Raw genomic sequence first — 22668 nt, forward strand, 5'->3', positions numbered from 1 at the left:
ATAGAGGCTTCATCGCATAGTCATGATTGGTTAAATCACTGGCCAATGAGGGCAATCAACGTCCAGTCCCTCTCCCTCTCCTACAGTGTAGGAAAGTTCCTACACTGTAATCACAGGGTTGGTTCTCCTGGCAACCAGACCCCATCCTTACGGGTGTTCCCAAAAGTCTTCTCATTAACATAACACCTTTATGGCTCTTTATGGCAGCAAATTCCAAGGGTTTTAGGGGCTGTATGCCAGGAATGGGATTAAGACCAAATACATATTTCCTATTATAAATTACAATAACACACAGGTAACAAGTATATTTACTCTCTAACAAAAATTTTACAACATAGCAAATGTAAAATTTCTCATGACGTAATGCAGAATAAAGGACTAAAGGACATTCCATTCTCTGTTCCATTCCAGCGTTGTAATTTACCATATGAGAATGAAATAGTCCAAATCCTTGTTTTATCAAGGTCTCCTAATGGCAATTTAATAAGTCCATGGAGGAAGCATCATTGATGGCTTATAGCCAAAAAAGCTATCAGCTGTCTTCTGCAGAACTATCCCAGATTCCTTGGTCCAGCTAGACCAGAAAGCAAAAGCACTCTTCTCTTACAGTGCATTGTCCTCCCACCTTTGAGAAGTTTTCTCTTCCCAGCATCTGGCAATCTGCCCTGGTGACTCTGTGGGATCAGCTAGGAAAATGCTTCCTAGGAAGTGCACTTAAAAAATTCTTGTTGAGGGGCGCCTGAGTGCCTCAGTCAGTTAAGCGTCTGACTTCAGCTCAGGTCATGATCTCATGGTTCGTGAGTTTGAGACCTGTGTCAGGCACTGTGCTGACAGCTCAGAGCCTGAAACCTGCTTCGGATTCTGTGTCTCCCACTCTCTTTGCGTCTCTCCTGCTCGTGCTCTCTTTCAAAAATAAATAAACATTTAAAAAAAAATTTTTTTAACTCTTGTTGATAAGCTTGAAACAGGGATGTGATTAATAAAGTATCCAAAATATTTTTAATTATTATAAAATAAGACTTCCAAAAGATATATCTTATTACTAAGATATAGTTTGAATTGGTCACAGAATCGAAGACTATCTACATCAGAAATTACTAGAGGGACAGTGTAACCTCCTACCCCATACTTTGATCTCTTATGGAACATTTCCAACACCCTTTCAACACAGTTTGGAAAGCAGAACTTTCCACCTTACAATAAATCTCAAGTACATTTCTGAACTATTTCAAAAGTTCATTTTCATAAAATGCTGAAATCTTCCTCCTTATAATTTCTTCCCCTTAGGTACAGTTCTGTTCCCTGGAACTACTGAGTCATTAAAGGAGTAATTTGGTTTCTCTGAAATAAACTTCATTCCATCTGACAAATTTAATATATTTCTCTTACCCTAGAAGTACAAAGTATGAAGGTTTGTCTCAATATAGTACAAGGATATCCCTACTGAGCTGACAACCATAACTGGGAGAACCTTACATTTTAAAGAGAAAAATTACAAAGCAGTCCTCACCACTGAAAGCCATAAAAGGTAAGGAATTAACTCCTTCTGAATACTACACAGAATAAAGAATCCCAAATGCTTAGCTTCTAGCTCTTGGTTGTAAAATTCATACATAAATTCCTAAAGGCTTTTTTTTTTTTTTTTTTAAGTAGGCTCCACATCTGGAGTGGAGCCTAACACGGGGGTTGAACCCATGACCCTGACATAAAGACCTGAGCCAACATCAAGAGTCAGACACTTAACCAACTGAGCCACCCAGGTGCCCCATATTTAAATTCCTAATAAAATACATTCTCTCCTCATCTTTTGATACAACTCCACCCCTTTAGTTTTAAATATCATCCCCTTTGCTCAAGAATTGGCAAGTAGAAAGAAGAGATTTCCACAGCAATTTATTGCTCATTAGTTTTAGAACTTTCCCATAAAGATGATTTACATTTTTAAAACATCCTCAAACATTTAAAAGGCATTATCAGGCATGATCATTTTAAATCACTAACATTTTACTAGCAACATTATAAGCACCTACATCACTGAAATTCTTTCCTCTTACTTTTTTTTAAATAACACTGATGAACTAGTGGAAGCAGTTTCCCTTCTTTGTGAAGCCTATGAGTGTCAGTTGCACCTCCAATAAAAGTTCCATTGACAAATATTCTTGGTACCTGTTGGATAAACAAAAGATTAGGTCATCACTCTCTTGTTAGAAGTATAAGACCATTTCACATAATAATAGACCCTCACACTCTGGGTACTTTTATACCCCAGATGTCAGACTACCCTCTTTCACAAAGTATGTACTTAAATCTTCACAACCCTTGAGGTAGGTACTATTTTTAGCCTTATTTTGGAGGGAAATGAGGCACAGGAACTTGTCCAAAGTCACAATGATAGTAAATGACAGAGCTAAGATTTAAATCTAGGGCAATCTGACACTTAAGTCCCTCCTTCTAATTGCTATGGCATATAAAAGGTAAAATAATAGTCTATAGTTATTGTTTATACGTTTAGGTGGTTCTTTCGTAGGTGGTTCTTTGTTTACTAAAAGGGAAGATATGCTATTAAACATCTTCCATGCAAACAGAAACAAAAAGGGAAATGGCAACATTGTATATTTTCCTAACAATGCATTTCACTGAAAAAAATGCATATTACTGGACAAATTTCAGGAATCTAAAAACATGAAGAACTAAAGCACTCCTATTAGCACAGTACCTGAAGACTGACCCCTGGTCTGTACTGTTCAAGTAAAGGGAGGAAGGATTTCATCTTAGGAGCTCCAGAAGGACCTTAAGGGTTCACAAACACTCATGACAACACTATCACCCCACTCTTCCAGTCAAAACACACACACTCACACACATACCACGCCAAGAATAAAAATAAAATGAATGAACTCTGCTGTATCCAGTCTCTGAATCTTGTTCCCAGATCTGCCATTTCTTTATCAACACAAAATTCTTAGAGGATGAGTGAACACCTGGCCCACTTTTCCTCACACAACAGTCCAGGCTCTAGGTGACCCAAGTCACCACCTATCTGGGGGAAAAGCACCACCAAAGATATACTCACGGTTCTTTCACCGGTCATTTTGTAGAGAGCATCTTGAAATTGACTTCCATGTTCAAGCATGTCCAATTCCACTACTTTATAGTTAACATTCATGTCATGGAAAAGTTTTTTCGCCATCGTACAGTAAGAACAAGATGTTTTTGAGAAAATCACCACACAATTATCAGAAATTGTTTCCTGAAGTCAAACAAACAAACATTTTAATTCTAGGCATTAACTCCTGGAAAGAAATCATGATTATAGTGGAAAGGGTATGGATTCTGGAGTCTCATTACACAGTGCTCAAACTAAGCCCCATCATCTATTTTCTTATCTGTACATTGAGAATATTATTCATTTCCAACGGATGTTTTTAGGTCAAAAGGATGTAACAGATGGAAAGCTGGCATGGAGTGATAACAATAATCACAGCCCATTCATATCCAGCAAACATGTCTGTGTGCCAGACACAATTCTTAACACCTAACCTTTACTAGCTCATTTAAGCCTCATTATAATCCTGAGATAAGGTCCAGTTATTATCTCTACTTTACGGATGGGGAAAGTGAGACACAGAGGAAACTAAGTGACTTACTCATAGTCCTCATCTAATAAGAGTTGGAAAGCTGGGATTTGAATCTAGGCAAATATAATTCTACAGTCCAGGCACTTAAACTCTGTTACCTTGCCTCTTAAATACTCAGTAGGTATTCAGAAGTTAACTCCTTACCGTCTTTAACTTTTAATGGTGAGGACTGACACATGATTTCTCTTTAAAATGTAAGGCTTTGGGGCACCTGGGTGGCTCAGTCAGTTAAGCAGCCGACTCTTGACCTTGGCTCAGGTCATGATCTCACAGTTTATGAGTTCAAGCCCAGCATCAGGCCCTGCACTGTTGGTGCAGAGCCTGCTTGGGATTCTGTCTCTCCTTCCTTCTCTGTCCCTCCTCTGCTTGTGTTCTTTCTCAAAATAAGTAAATAAGCTTAAAAAACAAACAAGCAAAAAAAACAGCCTACCCCTCAACTTCCACTCCTTCCCGTATATCTTTATAGTAAAAAACAAAAACAAAAAGACAAAACAAAAAAAAAATCTTATTACAGTATTGATAAGGCCTTCTTACACTGTTGTTCCTGGAAAACCCACTACCAGAAATGCTGATTCAATGGGTTTCATGCAGAAGTCAGAAACTACTTTTAAAAGGGGCGCCTGGGTAGTTCTTGATTTCGGCTCAAGTCATGATCTCAAGGTTCATGAGTTCACGCCCCACATCAGTCTCTGCACTGACCATGCGGAGTCTGCTTGGGATTCTCTCCCCTGCTTGTGCATGTGTGCTCTCTCTTGCTCACTCTCTCTCAAAATAAATAAATAAACTTTAGAAAATAAATTTAAAAAAAAAGAAGTATTAAAAAAAAAAAAGTCCCAGATGATTCTAAGATCAGCCTGGTCTGGAAACGACTCTCCAGGCCTTTATCACAAAGACCATGAGAATTTGCTATGCATTTGTGTCACCTGTGAAATTTGTTTTCTTTTTTGTCTCTAAATATTTGAATGTCCAGGTCCTTCAAGAGATTCTGAACAGACAGGTCTAGCACCGAAGCATCTGTCTAACTTGTTCTTATGTGGGTCATAAGCAACACCTTCAAGATGAAAGCCAAAAATCAAAGGGTAGAGTACCCAGGCAAAGTAATTCTAAAGGTACATCCATCCTTTGGTGTCAGAAGGATTTTAAGGCACAGTCTAGCTATCTGCAAATGGGTTTACTTTTATGCTTTCTCTTCTGCTTATTCATAATATTTAGTATAGAAGTCTGTCTTGGGGAAAGCCAGTCACACTGGAAATGTATTAATGAATCTATGTTATAGGTGAGAAAATTGAGGCTGACAAGTTAACAATCTAGGATTTTACCCAACCTGTCCCAACACCAAACCCAGTGTGCTCTTTCCTCCACCATGCTGCCTGAGGTTATAGGCACACTGAAACCGTCATTTAGAGGGAGCTGAGCACGCAGTAAAAACAGTGAAGAGATTCCAAAGTGAGTTGAAACTCAAGATGACGGTGACAGTTCCTCGAGTGATCCTTCTCACCTTCTCTCAAGCTCAACCTTGCTAAGTTTTCATGATTTTGTATTCTTTTCAAAGAGGCAATTCCCGCACAACAGGTTTCCAACATTGCTGTTACATTCATCAGCTGTTTTTTAGCCAAATAAATTAAAGGCAGAAATGTTTATATGTGGTGGTGGTTGGTGGTGAAGAACAGAAAAAGATAAACATGAGTATGTGTTGTAGACTCCAAGGGAAGAAAAACATACAACAAGAGAAGTTTTCTGAGGCAAAATTAACTGGGGCTTGCAGTGAAAGAGAGGAAAATAGTACACAGCAGCACACGGTGTTCCTGAGGGGATCATTTATAGAGTAACTACAGCGTACAAAGTTCTGTGTTAGGGAAGAAAGCTGTTAAACAGCTTCCCAGGCCAAAATCAAACACGATCCCTAGCTAAAAACAGCTTGACTGCTATCAAGAGTAGACCTGAGTTAGGTCTGATGGAAAGGAGGAGCTAACTTCACAGATCCAACTTAGAGGGAGTAAAGGCTCTATTAATAATAAATCTCATAAATTGTGACTACCAAAATGATCTAGAACTTTCCTGCCACATGGATTATTTTGAGAGCAGATTTTAAAATATATACTTAGTAATTCATTTGCTGAACTATGTCAGTTCGGATACTGAAAAAGCACATTAAATGTGTAAGACATAATTCTTTTTCCACATAGGCAAGTTTTTTCCTACATCTCCCACATCACTCACTTGAATCTGATTCACAGGAGCAGTTGCTGACTTCCCCAAAGATGATGATGTGCTGTTCCCCATCCTAAAAAGAATTTTAAAAGGCAATGTAGCTTTAAACATTAAAGATAACATATCATTAAAGACAATATATCAGACGAGATCCATTTGAATAAAACCTGATATGCAGATATAGATCCAAATCTATGAAACAGAAAAAATAATTTTACTTATTATTAGTACAAAATATCAGTTTACAAAGTATTTGTTTACTAAAACCAAAAAAGACTGTGTGCTTCTCTAACTAGCCTCTTAATGTCCTTAATTATTTGGTTAAGTCGCATTTACTGTGTTTAAAGCCTGGTGCACTCTTATTTCTGAACACCAAATTTCAAACAGACTGTCCTAAAGACTGACCTTATGACCTGACCATTAGTTTAAAAATACAGTTCCCATTTTCTTATTAAAACATGCTAAATCTCCATGCACACTCTGTGAAACAGAGAATCTACAAAGATTCAAAGATTTTAAGGAAACTAAGGTATCTCAACCACAACATCCATAACTGCAACTTTCCCAATCCGTAAAATGGGAATAATAGTCACTCCTGCATCAAAGGGTTTTACGAAGATTAAATGAATTGATAAAAAGTAGAACAGTGCCTTGATCACAGTAAATGTTCAATAACGTTTAACATTACTAATATTATTCCCTAATTACAGGGATCCTCTAGATATTTATTATCCAAAACCTAGCTGCTGGGAGCTTGTAAAAGGGGCATTCATTGTAACAGGAATATAGTCACTAAAAATTGACTAGTTTTGTATCACCAAATCTCTATGCCTATGCCTAAAACCTTTACCCATCCACCTATCTTTCATCATCAGCCAGGCCTTACTGCATTGTCCAAACCATATCCAGCATCCGGATGCAAACTAATTAGAGTAAAATTACAAATCTTACAAAAGAATCATAAAATAATCCAGGTTTCAAAAGAGAATTACTCAAATTATATAAAGATTAAGAGAGTAAGATAAAGAATTGAAGCTTCAAATATTTCAAAAAATATTTCCCTTACCATTATGTTGCAAAACTCAAGTTTTGATAGAAAAAAAATGTCCCTCTAAACATTTCATTCATTCACTGTGAGTGTTAAAATTTAAATGTTGGGGGCATCTAGCTGGCTCAGTCGGTAGAGCATGTGATTCTTGATCTTGGGGTTGTGAGTTTCAGCCCCACATCAAGGCATAGAACTTACTTCAAAAAAAAAAAAAATAGATTTTTATATGTTATCCTTGGAGGATGAGTAACTGATCTATATAGCCATGCCTATGCACTTAGAATAAGGATGCTATAGCAAACATCACCTTCAGTAATTACAAAAAGTTAGAGGCAGAGACCACTCCAAGGGAACATTATAACATTAGAACGCCCCAATGTTTACAATCTATTATTCCTTGCTTCCCAATGGTTGGCAAGGAAATATTTAAAACAAAAAGGGCCTGTGCACTTATCTCAGGAAAGGGTTAGGAGTAGCAAACTAGGGAGACTGCAGCCAACTCAGGAAGACAGCAGAGGGTGCAAATCAAGAAAAAAGCAGGCTGAGTTCCTGGAGCCTAAACCAGGGGGGAAAAGAGGGGCAGGGGCAGTAAGTAGCACTGACCTGGACCTAAGAAGGTGCTTTAATGTAATAAATCAGCAACCTGTCTGGTTTATCAACTAAGAAAACAAGTTCCATTCATCTCCAGTCCCACATCTAATTGTCATCCCCAAAACATCTATTACAATATTTACTATTGAAGCAGTTCCAACAGAACCTTCACAGGAATGTTTCCTTGGGGAGTGAGAGGAGTTAGGAGGTGCATCTGAAATATCACCCTCTACCCACCCAAATAAAAGAATAAGTTTCTGGAAAGCAACTTTCTCCTCCAATTCTGGTTAAGCTTGGCAAAAGTTATTACCCAATAAAGAAAAGGACATCAACTGAGAAGTGCACAAGCAACTTTTCACTTCAGTACTCATGTACCCACTCGCCAGAACACATTTATGGAGCACCTACTAGATACTAAGTAGGCAGAATGCTAAATGCTCCAGGAATACATATCATTGGAAACAAACACCCAAGGACCTGTCAGTCAAATAATTAATACCATGTGATTAGTGATTAGCACCTTCCCAAGTGGGTCACCAACTTAGCCAATAAAGTTAATCAAAAGTTCCTGGAGTCTTGGGGCGCCTGGGTGGCTCTGTCAGTTAAGCGTTAGGACTCTTGATTTTGGCTCAAGTCATGATCTCAGAGTTCATGGGATGGAGACCCACCTGGGACTCTGTATTGACCACATGGAGCCTGCTTGGGATTCTCTCTCTCTCTCTCTCTATCTCAAAATAAATAAACATTAAAAATAAGAAGTCTGGGGTGCCTGGGTGGCTCAGTCAGTTGAGCGTCCAACTTCAGCTCGGGTCATGATCTCACAGTCTGTGAGTTCAAGCCCTGCGTCGTGCTCTGTGCTGACAGCTCAGAGCCCAGAGCCTGTTTCAGATTCTGTGTCTCCCTCTCTCTCTGACCCTCCCCCATTCATGCTCTGTCTCTCTCTGTCTCAAAAATAAATAAACGTTAAAAAAAAATTAAAAAAAAAATAAGAAGTTTGTGGAGTCTTGCAGAACTGGTCAGAGTTACCACACCAAGTAAGCAGAAAGAGACTCCAAGACAGAAGGATGGATGCACCGTGGCAGGCACAGATATGCCAGCTGGCAGAACCACCTTGGAGCAGCCTCGGGGGCCTGTGGGTGACACAGCATCAGCCCAAGCAGTGGATCCTCCACAGCACTAGGGAAGTACAAGGAAAGCAATCCTCGGTCTAGCCAGAGGCGACATCAGCCTAAGTCACAATCCCCATCCTCAAACACTTGGCCATTTAGCAAGGAAGCGGCTCCTTCACTTCCTGCAGCAGCCTTGCCAGGTTTAGTTAGCAAATAAAAATGCAGAACGCTCGATTATATTAGAACTTCATATAAAGAGCAAGTGACTGTTTAGTCCAAGTATGATTCGTGCAACGTTTGGGATACACTAAGACTAAACAAATATTCTCTGTTTATCTGAAATCCCAATTTATTATGCGGAGGGGGGGGGAGGGGGCAAGTGACCACGACTCGGGTATTTCCATCCTAAGAGTCACAGGAGCCGTCAGTGTACACAACCGCTTAGGGCACCATTCTCCCCCCACCCTTCCTGAGCTCCCGCCACTTTCGAGGGCCCCCCACCCCGGCGCCAGGGGAAGAGGCCCCCGCGCCCACCGCTTGGTCCAGACCCCCGCGAGGCCTCCGCGCCACGCCGACCCCGTACCCGGAGGCCGCAGCTCCGGCCGCCTGGCCGAGCTGGCGCGCGGAGCCGCTCCCGCGCCGGATCAGCTGCGTCCCCGGCAGCGCCGCGCGCCACCAGGACATGATCGGAGCGCCGGCCCGCGGCGAGCGGAGAGCGCTGCGACCGCGGCCGCGGAGAGCCCGCCTCCGCCGGCGGGTCCTACCTCCGCACGCCCGGCCCCTGCTCCGCCGGGCCCGCCTCGCCCCGCCCCGCCGGGCTGCCCGCGCCGCCGCCGGTCTCATCGGCGCGGCCGCGAGCGTGCTCCCAAGCCCCGCGGCCCCAGAGCGCGGAGTCGGGGTCAGCGCGGCCCACGTGTAGTTAAACAGCCGTGCAGGCCCACGCGACGCCTCCCCTGTTGGCCTCGAGGGTTCGGCCCTGCCCCACACCTGTTTCTTTAGGGGGTTAGGGACGCTCATGGAGACTCACTGGCCGGTGGAAACAGCGCGCTGGGACTGTAGCCAACATCCTGGCGAAACGGAGAAGAAAAAAAGACTGTCTGAAAGAGAATCGAAGTGCTTGGGATGTTTACATAAAGACGGTAGCGTCATCGCAACTTCCGGTCGGACAGGTGTGCCTCTCTCGGTGAAGTGAGGGCCTATGTCCTCTTAAAATTAGGTACTGATCAGGAACCCATATGAATCGTGTGACTGTGAGGTTTACATCCAGAATTGAAAGAAAAAAGGAACCGAACGCAGAACGTTCATTCCAAAGAAAACAAAAATTGTGTTTATAAAAAAAGTGAAAGAACATAAAACTTGAAATAGTTCGGAGGTGTTTTGCCGTGGCTTTGAAAATAGGGAAGTGCTGTTAATGACAACATTGTGCCGCTCGTGGTAATAATAGCCCTTTATGCGTCGCTATGTAAGTTGAAGGGGTCAGGCCTTTATATTTATTTACTGAGGACATTGAGATCTATTTGTTAAGGGCAAAGGGCAAATACGGTATTTTTAAAAATCGAAGCAATTATTGGAACAACGCAGACCTTTTTGGATCCTTCATATTCAACTAGCTAAGTGTCAAATTTGTGTTACCAAGTTACAAAATTAGAATGTCTGTTTCTGACGTTTTTTTCCTATTTTCAGATGAGTTGTTTCATTACCTCATAAAAGGATGAAAGTTAGTTGCAAAAACAAATACCCCAAAAGCTGTGAAGTCATTCTTCATAAATCCAAAATTAACTTTAAAATTTAAGATATGGTATCTATAGTGTTGTGGGTTTTGATTTATTTTGAATCAAAGAAAGCTATTTAGGAAATTTACTTTGTTATTTTCGTTTTGAAGTAGAATTTTACCTTATTGTTTCAAATTGTTTTACAAAATAAAGGCCATTATGAAGTGAAACAATCATGTCACCATTCAATTTTAATATAGTACAGCCTATGGTAAGCACAGAATTCACTGGACAGATTTTTTTAAAGGGAATCCTCAAATGAAAGTACTTCAAACAAAAGTATTATGTCTGAATTAAGCGTAATCATAATCTTCCAACTTCATTATGCTTCATTGCTTAGTTACAGAAGTGATGATTTTGGTCATAATTGTGATGTCTATGATAGTACCTTAACAAGTATGCCTGCTGGCTGTTCACTGAAATGTATGGCGTGAACATAATGGGGGATGGCCAGTATAGGTAGATCAAGAATACATGGGTAAAGGGGCACCTGAGGGGCTCAGTCAGTTAAGCATCCAAATTCGGCTCAGGTCATGATCTCCCCATTGGTGAGTTTTAGCCTGGAGTTGGGCTCTGTGCTGACAACTCAGAGCCTGGAACCTGCTTGGGATTCTGTGTCTCCCTCTCTCTCCCTGCCCCTCCCCCACTGGTGCTCTGTCTCTCAAAAATAAATAAAAACATTTAAAAAAATTTTTAAGAATATATGGGTAAATGCAGCCTTACAAGTTCTATACTTTTTTTCATGACTCAATGTGATATCAATTAAAATAATTGACATACCTCTAGATATTCTTTCAAACTTTTTTTTTTGAGAGAGACAGAGAGTGGGGGAGAAGGATAGAGAGGGGGAGAGAGAGGGAGAGAGAGAGAAAGAGAAAGAGAGAGGGAGAAAGAATCTTAAGCAGGCTCCATACTCAGCACGGAGCCTGACATAGGGCTCCATCCCACAACCCTGGGATCATGACCTGAGCCAAAATCAAAGAGTTGGGACGCTCAACTGACTGAGTCACCCAGGCACCCCAAACTTGTTTTTTGTTGCTTAAATTGTCAAGTAAATCTCATACCTTTTCTTTTTGACTTCAAAACAAGTCTATCCCTTGCCTAGGGTTGAAAGCTACCGTTGAAAAACAAAATTCAGCTACATAGATTTGAAGATTTAACTGGCTTTATTCAACAATTCATAAATTGGGCAACATCTCATCCGGCAAATAGAAAGGAACTCTAAGATACCGTACAAATGGAAGGCTTTAAAAGGCACAAAGGAGGTGGGACAAGGAAGTCATAAACCTATCTCTGGGGAAGGGGGTCTTTCAGGCAGATTACCTCACTAGTGCTAACCAGGAAATTCCTGATTGACCTACCACGATTATATTCCTGGGAAAGGCTGAAACTGCAATTAGGTTAGATAGTAAGTCTCCGTTTGGTGATGTGGACTTAGCATCAGTGACTCCATTGGGACATGTTATTTCTTTTTTAACACTAAGATCAGTAAATTATGAGATCTTCTACATGAGAGGGCCCCTACGGGAGGTCCTCTATACTGGGTCCAGCCTGTGAGCCTTAGCCATGTAGAAAACTTCAAAAATTCTTCCTGCAAAGAAACTTTTTAAAGAAAAAAAAAAAAACATGATTATGAACCCACAAGATCAGCTATTGTATTTGTATCCTAAGGCTGCTGTAACAAATTACCACAAATATGAAAGAACAAAAGTATATTTTCTTACAGTTCTGGAAACCAGAAATCCAAAGTCGGGCAGCACCATGTTCATTCTAGAGGCTACTGTAAAGGAGAGTTCATTTCCTTTATCTTCTACCTTCTAGTACCTCCAGGTGTTCCTTGGCTTCTTTGACTTGCAGCCACATTACCTCAGTCTTTTTTTTTTAATATTTTTTGGGGGGAGGGGTGGACAGAGGGAGAAAGGGGGACAGAAGATCCACAGCAGGCTCTGTGCTGACAGCAGAGAGCCTGATGGCAGGGCTTGAACTCAAGATCTGTGAGATCATGACCCAAGCCAAAGTTGGACACTTAACCAACTGAGCCACTCAGGCACCCCATATATCACTTCAGTCTTTGCCCATATCTTCACATTGCCTTCTCATCTGTCTATGATAATGACACTTGTGATTAGATTTAGGCCATTCCTGAATAATCCAGGATAATCTCATCTCAAGGTTCTTAACTAAATTGTATCTGCAAAGAGTTAGTTTTCCAAATAAGGTAACATTCATAAATTCCAGGGATTTGACCTGGATATATAGGATCATTCTTTTAGCCTACCACAATGACAATACTCAAACAGCCTGGATAAAGCCTGATATTTCATTATTGTCTTATGTAATTTGCTAAACTTCTGTGAATTTTATGTTATACTCATTTTCTGTTTTGGTTTTACTGCATTCATTCATCCTTTACTATGTCAGTCACTGGTCTAGGTAACAGGATACAGACAAGGTCCCTGCCCATAAGAGATAAAATTCTATCTTTTCTCCAATTTTTTGAACATGGTATAAAACTCATGGTTTATAAAGGTGTGTCATGTTTTTACTTTGGTATCACTGTTAGATATCCCCATTTGCAAAGGTCAAAACAAATTTCTGTATGCCCATGCATTGTTTTAGACTAAACAACGTCTCCCCCTTATGTTTTTCCCCAAATATGTTATAGCTGTATTTAAAATCACGTTAGTTTAAAACCATTACTGAAATTCGTTATAACCTTTTTTAGCATTATAGAGTTTCTCATTCTACAAGTACAAAAATTACAGCATATTATTATTTCACAAGAAGGCTTAAGAAGGACCGTTTGTTTTTCCAAACCACAACTGATTTTCCAATGCTCTTATATCAACTGGGTATTCTACAATTCAGTTCAACCCTGACAAGAACTACCTGGAGTTAGTATAGACCCCACAGGTTAAGGGCTCAGTCCTACAAGACTGCCTCTACTTCAGACAAGAGCCCGCACTTCTGCCCTGCCAACTACAAAATTTGGTGTTACCATGACCTTCCCTCAGGTTCAAAAATTTGCTAGAAAAACTCATTAAACTCAGGAAAATACTGTACTTACAATTACAGCTTTATTATGAAGGATACAACTCAGGAACAGGCAAATGAAAGAGATGCACGGGGTAGGTTGGGACAAGGTTAGGCCAGACCTTCCATCCTTCCATACTCTCTTCAGGTGCACCACCATCCCAGCAAATCAATGTTCACCAACTCAGAAGCTCCCCCAAAAACTTGTCATTCAGGAATTTTCATCAAAGTGTCATTGCTAGGCATGATTGATCAACGGCATGATTTGCCATTGGTGGTTAAATCAATACCAGCCCCCTCCCTTCCCCTGAGGAGTGGAGGGTAGTGGATGGGGCGGGGGGGGGGGGGGGGGGGGGGGGGGGGGGGGGGGGGGGGAGGAAGAATTGGAAAGTTCCTTGAGTACAGCCAGCCCCCCCTCAAACGAAGGGCCCGCCAACAACCACTTAATTACCATAAACTCAGGTATAAGGGAAAGAGCCTTGTTATCAATAACAAAAGACACTTCAATCCCTCCAGAAATTCCAAGGGTTTATGGGAGCCAAGGACCAAACTCAGGGCAAAAACCAATCATAAGGGTGTCTGGCTGGCTCATTTGGTGGAGGATACAACTCAGGATCTCAAGGTTGTGAATTCAAGCCCCACATTGGGTGTAGAGATTACTTAAAAAATAAAAACCTTAAAAATATTTTGAAAACCCAAATATATATATTTTTATTTTACCACAAAGATCTATCTTGTTTTTTTATAGAAACCCAGGGATAAAAAGCCATAACAAATGGAGGTGTCAGATGTTATTTGAAGTTCTTATATTCAGAAAGCATGTAGTTCAGATTCCTAATTCAAGAATGAAATGAATAATAATAATAATAATAAATACCTTTGTTGATAGAATATCCACCAGAAGAGTAAGAATGGAAACGATTATTTAAGGATTTACTCAGAATTTTTAAGTGTCAAATTGAAAGATATTTAAATTCTCTGAGCCAAAGGAACAGGGGAAGGAAAACTAGATAGTGAGTTATTATATGGAGTTATACGGAAGAATTAGGAACAGGATATTCCTGAACCAAGTATGCCTCGGATGCATTTATGAAGGCAATGAAAGATACATCACGGATTAGGGGGATTTCTGTTACAGAATGTGGTAACTTCACTACTTCAATTCATTGAAGAATTAGCATCCAGTATGCTGTAGCAAAAATATTTATCTAAAAAGCTTTGTTTTTTGCCAAGCACTATTTCCTTCCCTCTGTATCATTTCTATGTCCATAAAATATGTGTTTTTAAGTCTCTGGGTCAATAGACTTGGAATGATAAGACCAGAAAATATGTTTTCTTTTGAAGTGTGAGCAAATTACTTTTTTAAAGATCTCTATAAGCCTCGCACTAGACAAATTTATAACTAACTCAGAGTGCCATCTGGTGTTGAACAAATAGCATTATGTGATAGATGTTTCCTAACCTTTGCATTCTGAAGTTTTGTCTTTCCTATCTCTATGGAGAGGTCAATGTCACTTTGCCCAGTCTTATTTTCTTTTTGTCAGAAGGAGGCTAACCGTGTGTTTTTATTCTTACTTTTCTTATAAATTCGAAGAGAGAGAATGAGTGGGGGAACTATGTTTTCACTTTACTGGTGAATATAATCATATTTGAGACTAAAAATTTACTTAATAGTATGGAAAGGTGTTTTTTTTTTAATTTTTTTACAGATTTATTTTTGAGAGACAGAGCATGAGTGGCGGAGGGGCAGAGACAGAGTGAGAGAGAGAGAGAGAGAGAGAGAGAGACCATCTAAAGCAGGCTCCAGGCTCTGAGTTGTCAGCACAGAGCCTGATGCAGGTCGAACTCACAGACAGGATCGTGGGATCATGACCTGAGCTGAAGTCTGCTGCCCAACGAGCTGAGCCACCTAGGTGCCCCAATAGTATAGAAAGTTTTATCTATTGGTGCAGAGGAATAAAAGATGTGTCTTGCAAAATTTATGAGAGGCACATGGTAAGGAAGTAAATTCATGTTCATAATATAGTAACATTATTTGGTTCAGACTAAAGACTAAGAAATTTCACTGATGTGTCAAAAAAAAAAAAAAAGCTATAGTAGTAGCTGTGTTCCACAGAATGTCTAACTCTTTACGATGTAATGATCGATACAAAAGTATGAGGGAACAATGCAATAGGAGTGCATCTAATCCAAATCTCTTAAACTTAATTCAATTCCCCTTTAATCTTAGAGGCCTTTCCTCATCAATCTATCTAAAATAGTACCTTTACTCTGCTTTATTTTTCTCCAGGACAATTTATCACCAACTGACTTTGTACATAGGTATATATGTATGAATTGTCTTCTTCTCTGTGAGAACGAAGCTCCAAAGGGCAGAAAATTTTGTTTTGTTCACTAGCAGGTCCTACAAAAATTTCCTTAAGAAACTAGACTTTTGGGGGCCCCTGGCTGGCTTGGGCAGAAGAGCATGCAACTCTTGATCTTGGGATCATGAGTTTGAGCCCCACGACAGGTATAGAGATTACTAAAAAATAAATAAACTTAAAAAAAAGTGTAGAGTTTTCACTATAGTTGCAGAAATAAACAAATATTTGTGCGTTTTAAAATTAATAAATGTGGGGAACCTGGGTGGCTCAGTCGGTTAAGCTTCCGACTCTTGATTTCAGCTCAGATCATGACCTCATGGTTTGTGAGATTGAGCCCTGCTGTGGACTCTGCTCTGACAGTGCAGACAGAGCCCGCTTAGGACTCCCGCTCTCTGTCCTTCCCCTGCACATGATCTCTCTCTCTCAAAATAAATAGATAAATTAAAAAAAAAAAAAAAAAAAAAGGTAGGCTGATAATTTACAGGGAAAAAAGAAACCTATGATGATCTTGTTACTCATACTGAATTTTAACTTAAAATTAAATGGTTTCTACAATATAAATATGTAGAAAAAATAAATATGGTAGAAAAAATAAATATGGGAGAGGAGAGGGCAATGCAATAGGAAGATATATTTTTTAATGTTTATTTATTATTGAGACACAGTGTGAGCAGGGGAGGGGCAGAGAGAGAGGGGAGACACAGAATCTGAAGCAGGCTCCAGTCTCTGAGCTGTCAGCAGAGTCTGACGTGGGGCTTGAACTCACGAGCTGTGAGGTCATGACCTGAGCTGAAGTCTGACGCTCAACCGACTGAGCAACTCAGGCGCCCCTACAATAAGGAGATATTTAATCAAACTCCTTTTAATCCATTCTAGCTCCTTTTTCTTTCTTTCTTTCCTTTTTTTTTTTTTTTTTTTTTTTTTTTGAGAGAGAGAGAGAGAGCAGTGGAGGGGCACAGGAGGGAGAGAGAGAATCTTTTTTTTTTTTTTAATTTTTTAATGTTTATTTATATTTGAAAGAGAGGGGGGGGGAGGGGCAGTGAGAGAGGGAGACACAGAATCCGAAGCAGGCTCCAGGCTCTGAGCTGTCAGCACAGAGCCCGACAGGGCTCAAACTCACGAACTGAGAGGTCATGACCTGAGCCGAAGTTGGACACTCAACTGACTAAACCACCCAGGTGCCCCAGGAGAGAGAGAGAATCTTAAGCAGGTTCCTCGCCCAGCCCAATCTCGGGGGCTCAGTTTCATGACCAAGATCAAAACCTGAGCTGAAATCAAGAGTGCTTAACCAACTGGGCCACCCAGGCACCACTACGCTTTTTTTGTACTTGAAGCAGCTTTGTCATAATATTATATGTAAATTCCTAACAAATCCTTTTCTCCCTATAGCACTTACTGCTTTATTTTCCTTCAGAGCATTTATCAGCTGACATTGTATGTCTGTTTGTCTTCATTATTTGTGTTCCCTCAAAGAATATAAGCTCCATGAATGCAGGGCCTTGACTATTTGCCTCACACCAGGTTCCCAGATTTTAGAACTGGATGTAGCATGCTGTAGATGTTCAAAATATAAGTGATTAATTGCGCTGTGAATTATTTCACTACATTTGAGCACTAGAATATCTTAATTTAGCAGTCATTGAAACAAGTTCATAGCAGTCTTTTGAAAATAATTTTTTATTACAATATCTCATATGGTGTAATTATCTCATAATTAATCCAATATTTCTATTCTGTTTCTAATTTGCAAGTTGTAGAAAAGGTATTTGACTCTAGTATTTTAGAAAAGAAAATATTTTTATCATTTGCTCTTCCAAACTAGAACCTTTAGCAATTCCTATTTCAGAAAGTGCAAAATGTTTTAAAGCCATTCATAGCTGGCTGATCTCCTTTCAAATTGCAAAAAAAATAATATTAAGAATACACACTTGCAATATATATATATATCAAATTATTGCATTGTACACTTAAAACAAATGTTATAGCAATGTTATATGTCAATTATGTCTCAGACATAGCAACCTATGAAGCAGGTACGTTCTTCTTTTTTTTTTTTTTTTTTTTTATTGTTTATTTATTTTTGAGAGAGAGAGACAGAGTGCAAGCAGGGGAGGGGCAGAGACAGCGGGGAGACACAGAATCCAAAGCAGGCTCCAGGCTCTGAGATGTCCATCACAGAACCCAATGCAGGGCTCAAACCTACAAACCGCGAGATCATGACTTGAGCTGCAGTCGGACGCTTAACCGACTGAGCCACCCAGGCGCCCCTGAAGCAGGTACATTCTTACCTCCGTTTTATCTATAAAGAATCCAGAGCACGAAAGGTTGAGTAACTTGCCTAAAGTTACCCAGTTAATAGATGGGGTTTTTAACCCAAATAGTCTGACTCTAGAGCCCAGGCTCTCAATAACCATACTATATTGCCTCCTGCCATGAAATATTTTTATCTGTAATTAGTGGTGAAAATGGAAAGGCAATAAATAAATAAATAAATAAATAAATAAATAGCAATAAAAGGCAAATAACACAAACAAGACTACACTTACTAATGATAGAATTGGGATTTGACATGAGTCTAATTCCAATGTCACCAACTTTTCACTGTGCTAGGAGGGCAAAACACAGAACAGAGACCTGTTAAACTGCTTGCTGTAAAGTGTATCTAATAGAGCATCTAAGATGGGCAGTCAGAACAATAGTAATGAGAGAAGTCAGTACAGCCTTCTCCCTATGGACAGATAAAGACAAAAACTGTTTTTGACATTCAAAATCTGGATTGGCACTAATAGCTAGACCATTATGTTCTTTTGTTAAATGTAAATATTTTGACAGAGTGTCAACATCAGATGCATCTGACTGTGATGAATGAAGACAAAACAAGGCCAATCAGTAGTCGCATTGGAACACATACCCCAGATGACCACCGTGATTGACTGCTGCTACTTTGCCAGTTACAGCTTTAACTCCACTTCATTCTTCCCATCTTCTAGATAAGGCAAACTGCAGGCCTGCCTGCCCAATCTAGGCCTTGACTGTTCCTGTATGGACTTTGAGCTAAGAATGGTTTTAACATTTTTAAAAGTTTTTTTTTTTCTAAACGAAAACAAAGACAAATATGTGAGAGAGACCATATGTAGTCTGCAAGGCCTAAAATATTTTCCATCTGGCCATTTACAGAAAGTTTGTCAGTCTCTGTTGTAGAGAAAATTAAGATACCCAGTCATAAAATTACCTTTGCTTCCTGACAGGATCCAATACAAAGTAAAGCTCCGCATCCTTGAATGCTCTCCAAAATTACCTAACACAAACCCAAAATCCCATAATAAGTCTTGTCTAACACCATGTTACAGAGATATTGCACAGACACCAATGATGTATGGTCTTCCTTATAACAAACAGTCAATAAACCCAACTTTGACTAATAAATGTGTCAAGAACAATAGTTAGCAAGCCCAGAGTTGGCCAAATCCCATCTATAGCCTGTTTTTGTACGACCTGAAAGGGAAGATTGGTTTTTATAAGTTAAAAAGTCGTTTCAAAACAAACAAATGAAGAATATGTGACAGAGACCATCTGTGGCCCACAAACACTAAGGTATTTACTATTCAGCCCTTTACAGAAAATTTGCTCAGTCCTGGTCAAGAACTGTGAAGGGTCTGAGCTTTTATTGTATTTGCAAACTGACAAATTTATCTGTAACAATTTCATGGATGATGACCAAATACATGAGATTTCTGGATCAGAGATGAAGGGCTTTATGAAAGCAGTAGCCGAAGTATCAGCATATTTACACTGGTTTCCTGAGCCCCAATTCCCAAAGGGAGATGTGGAGGGCTACGCGACACAGCATAGTCAGTGGGGTGCTTTATAGGAGAAGAACCCAAGGCTAAGGGTGCAGCACTGTCTGAGCAAGCAGCAACATAATAGCATGATGCAATTGAACCAGTTCCCCTCACCTGGGGAGCAAGCAGTCCAGCAGTCATCATGTTGCAGTTACTTTGTTGCCTTTGTGACTTTCTACAACAACTGTTCAGGGTCAAGAGATGGATAGATAAAACTTATAGTCTGACAGCCTTAGTAAAACCACTCAGGGAAGCTCAGGGCTGGCCCATAGCGGACTGCCTCTTCCCACAGTGTGCTCTTGGTGGTCTCTATTTGAAGGTCATGACAAAAGTGAAGTTTCCACTAAGATTCAGCAGAGACCTTCACTGCCACAGACTGAAACGCTTCACTTTCTAGTTTGGACATCTGAAGTCTCTTGTGTCTCCTACTGGTTAAGGCCATCATGCCTTGAGTGGGTGGCTAAATTTATGCTTAACTGAGCTCTGACATTTTTGTTGAAGTCCTCCACATTGGGTTTTCTTGCCTTGTCTTTTGTTTCATTTTGTTTCTTAGGAATAAAGTCTCCTGGGATCCTTCTGTTATCTGACAGATTAGAATTGTTCCTTAGTGAAGCTGTTCTCTAGCATTTTCTCCTGTGGTCTGTCTGCCTAACTAATAGCAGTCTATCAGAGAACAAGTCTATAGGAAGAGGACAGGCAAAGATCTGTCTGCCCTTGAGCCGGCCCCAGGGGCACAGAAGTTCAGGATTTGAAGTCAACTTTGACTTGAGTCACCTTTTAAAAATTACATAAAACCTTCCTCCATAGCCTTGTCTTTGTGCCCCTGGTTTGTTTAATTTCATCTGCTTGGAAGCAGGAGGTTTGTCCAACCTGTGCTTGGTGACAGTCTTCGGCCAACTTTCAAAGATATGAGGTTGCACAAGTACCATCTTTAGGGAACATTGCAGTTCTTTTCCTTTTGCTTTTTTACATTTATTTTTGAGAGAGAGAGAGAGAGAGAGAGAGAGAGAGAGAGAGAGAGAGAGAGAGAGAGAGAGAGAAAGCAGGGGAGGGGCAGAGAGAGAGAGGGAGACACAGAATCCAAAGCAGGCTCCAAGCTCTGAGCTGTCATACAGAGCCCCACACGGGCCTTGAATGCGTGAACTGCGAGATCATGACCTGAGCCAAAGAAAGACACTCAACCAGGCACCCCTGGAACTCTGCAGTTGTTATAGGGTCTTCTCAAGTGAAAATTGCCACTTCCATGCCACAAACCTGCTTCCTTAATGTTTTCACACTATAACATTAACTTGTATGTTTCTCTCTTTAACTGGTACAATTATACCAAGAAAAAAATTGGGACTATACTAGCCACTTCAGCTACTTTTGACAAGAACAAGATTGTTCATTTAGGAGGTACTGTGGAACAAAAAAGGGAAGAAACCCTGGTGAAGAAATTGTCTTGTTTGTGTACGAGAAAGAGAATTTTTTATTTAAGGTAAGAAATACCTCCTCCTTTGTATCCATACTATGAAAATTAATAAAGGCTGGCTTTTTAAATTGTAGGGCTAAATAAAACTGTCAAGGACACAAGTTATCCTTTAAGTCAACTATAATAAAATTCTTTTGCGTGTGTGCATGGTAAAATGAGTATTTTTTTTTAGTTTATTTATTTGTGCACACACACATGCGCGAGTGGGAGAGGGGCAGAGACAGAGGGAGACAGAGGATCCCAAGCAGGCTCCACACTGTTGGCACACAGACCAATGCGGGGCTCAAACTCATGAACCGTGAGATCATGACCTGACCAAAAACCAAGAGTTGGAAGTTTAACCGATTGATCTACCGAGGCACCTCAAATTAGTATTTCTATATAAAATTCTCTCTTCTCTCTTTGCATAGAAAATATAAATTAGCCTTTTACAGTGGTGACTTCATATGTGACAAGCTGACTCCTTGTCATTGTGTTCTGTATTTCTAGGAAAATTTAAAGATTAACTGATGGTTCAAATAGACAAAAAACATTTAGTTTTTATGTGCTCATTCTAGAAATATCAAGTCCAGAAAATGTAAAAGATCTAAAAGAAAAACCAGTTGTCAAATTCTTAGTGTTTACTTTGTGAACCCTGAAAATCGTATTTACTGAATAGCCCTTATTATAGTTACAAGACAAAATGACAAAGCTTTGATTAGTTCCAAAATAAAAGAAGAGCTTTTGGTATGATTCAGAGTTTTTATATTTTAATTTACCATATAACTATAGTGTCAATGCAATATTTTGTTTGAATAGAACTAAGGTTAAATTTTCATGATATAAACTTCCTAACTTTCCTATGTTGGTTTTATAAGTTAAATGAATTGTCATTGTTTCTATAATATGACTAAAATTGTGTATGTATATCTGTATACATACATATAAATATATATAAATGAAATGTATGTAATCATACTCAACTAAATGAAATGATGATAACAGATATCTTTGCAAGGGTTAATTTTAAGGAAATTCTCACAATGCTACAAATAATAAGGATTTAATATGTTAGCTAAGATTTTAAATTTCAGATCCCTAACTAATTTTAAGACTTTAAACAAATGGTTAACTATGAAGTAATCTTTTGATGCCTGGGCAATTTCTTAGTAAAACGTAGATTTAAAAAATTGGTTACTGGGACACCTGGGTGGCTCAGTCAGTTGAGCATCTGCCTCTTGATTTCGGCTCAGATCATGATCCCAGGATAGTGGGATGGAACCCTGTGTTAGGCTCCATGCTGTGCGTGCAGCCCGCTTAAGATTCTCTCTCTCTCTCTCTCTCTCTCTCTCTCTCTCTGGTGCTGGGGTGGCTCAGTTGATTAAACATCTGACTCTTGATTTCAGCTCAGGTCACGATCCCAGAACCCTGGGATCAAGCCCCGCATCCAGCTCCATACTGAGCATGGAGCCTCCTTGAGATTCTCTCTATCTCTCCCCGCTTTCCCCTTCTCCTCTCCCTCACTCGTGCTCTCTTTCTCTCAAAAATTTAAAACAAGATTGTCTCCTTCTGCCCCTCCCATGAACTCTCTCTCTTTCTCTTTCTGTC

The 22668-nt window shown here is 39.9% G+C and overlaps 1 protein-coding gene and 1 long non-coding RNA gene across 5 annotated transcripts in view; both read right to left on the reverse strand.

Moving 5' to 3' along the window:
* The window catches only part of LOC128778822 (uncharacterized), a 24348-nt gene extending 2054 nt beyond the window's left edge, over positions 1-22294 (reverse strand). The window contains exon 1 of the long non-coding RNA XR_008424550.1: positions 22265-22294. This is a non-coding gene — a long non-coding RNA (uncharacterized LOC128778822). The remainder of the gene's footprint in view (positions 1-22264) is intronic.
* Positions 1877-9730, reverse strand: GLRX2 (glutaredoxin 2). 4 transcript variants are annotated; one of them, XM_019465603.2, is made up of 4 exons: positions 9625-9730; positions 5859-5922; positions 3074-3250; positions 1877-2166 (listed from the first exon to the last, which is right to left on the reverse strand). In XM_019465603.2, the coding sequence occupies exons 2-4, from the start codon at positions 5919-5921 to the stop codon at positions 2032-2034; spliced, it is 375 nt and encodes a 124-aa protein (XP_019321148.2). In that variant the 5' UTR covers position 5922; positions 9625-9730; the 3' UTR covers positions 1877-2031. The 4 variants fall into 4 exon arrangements, with proteins under 4 accessions (XP_019321148.2, XP_019321151.1, XP_053764960.1 ...); XM_019465606.2 differs by having other exon boundaries at positions 9585-9650; XM_053908985.1 differs by lacking the exon at positions 9625-9730 and adding an exon at positions 9181-9375.
* Positions 22295-22668: the final 374 nt, after the last annotated feature.

Source organism: Panthera pardus, unplaced genomic scaffold (assembly GCF_024362965.1).
Source record: "Panthera pardus isolate Hobbes unplaced genomic scaffold, ASM2436296v1 HiC_scaffold_21, whole genome shotgun sequence".
NCBI lineage: Eukaryota > Metazoa > Chordata > Mammalia > Carnivora > Felidae > Panthera > Panthera pardus.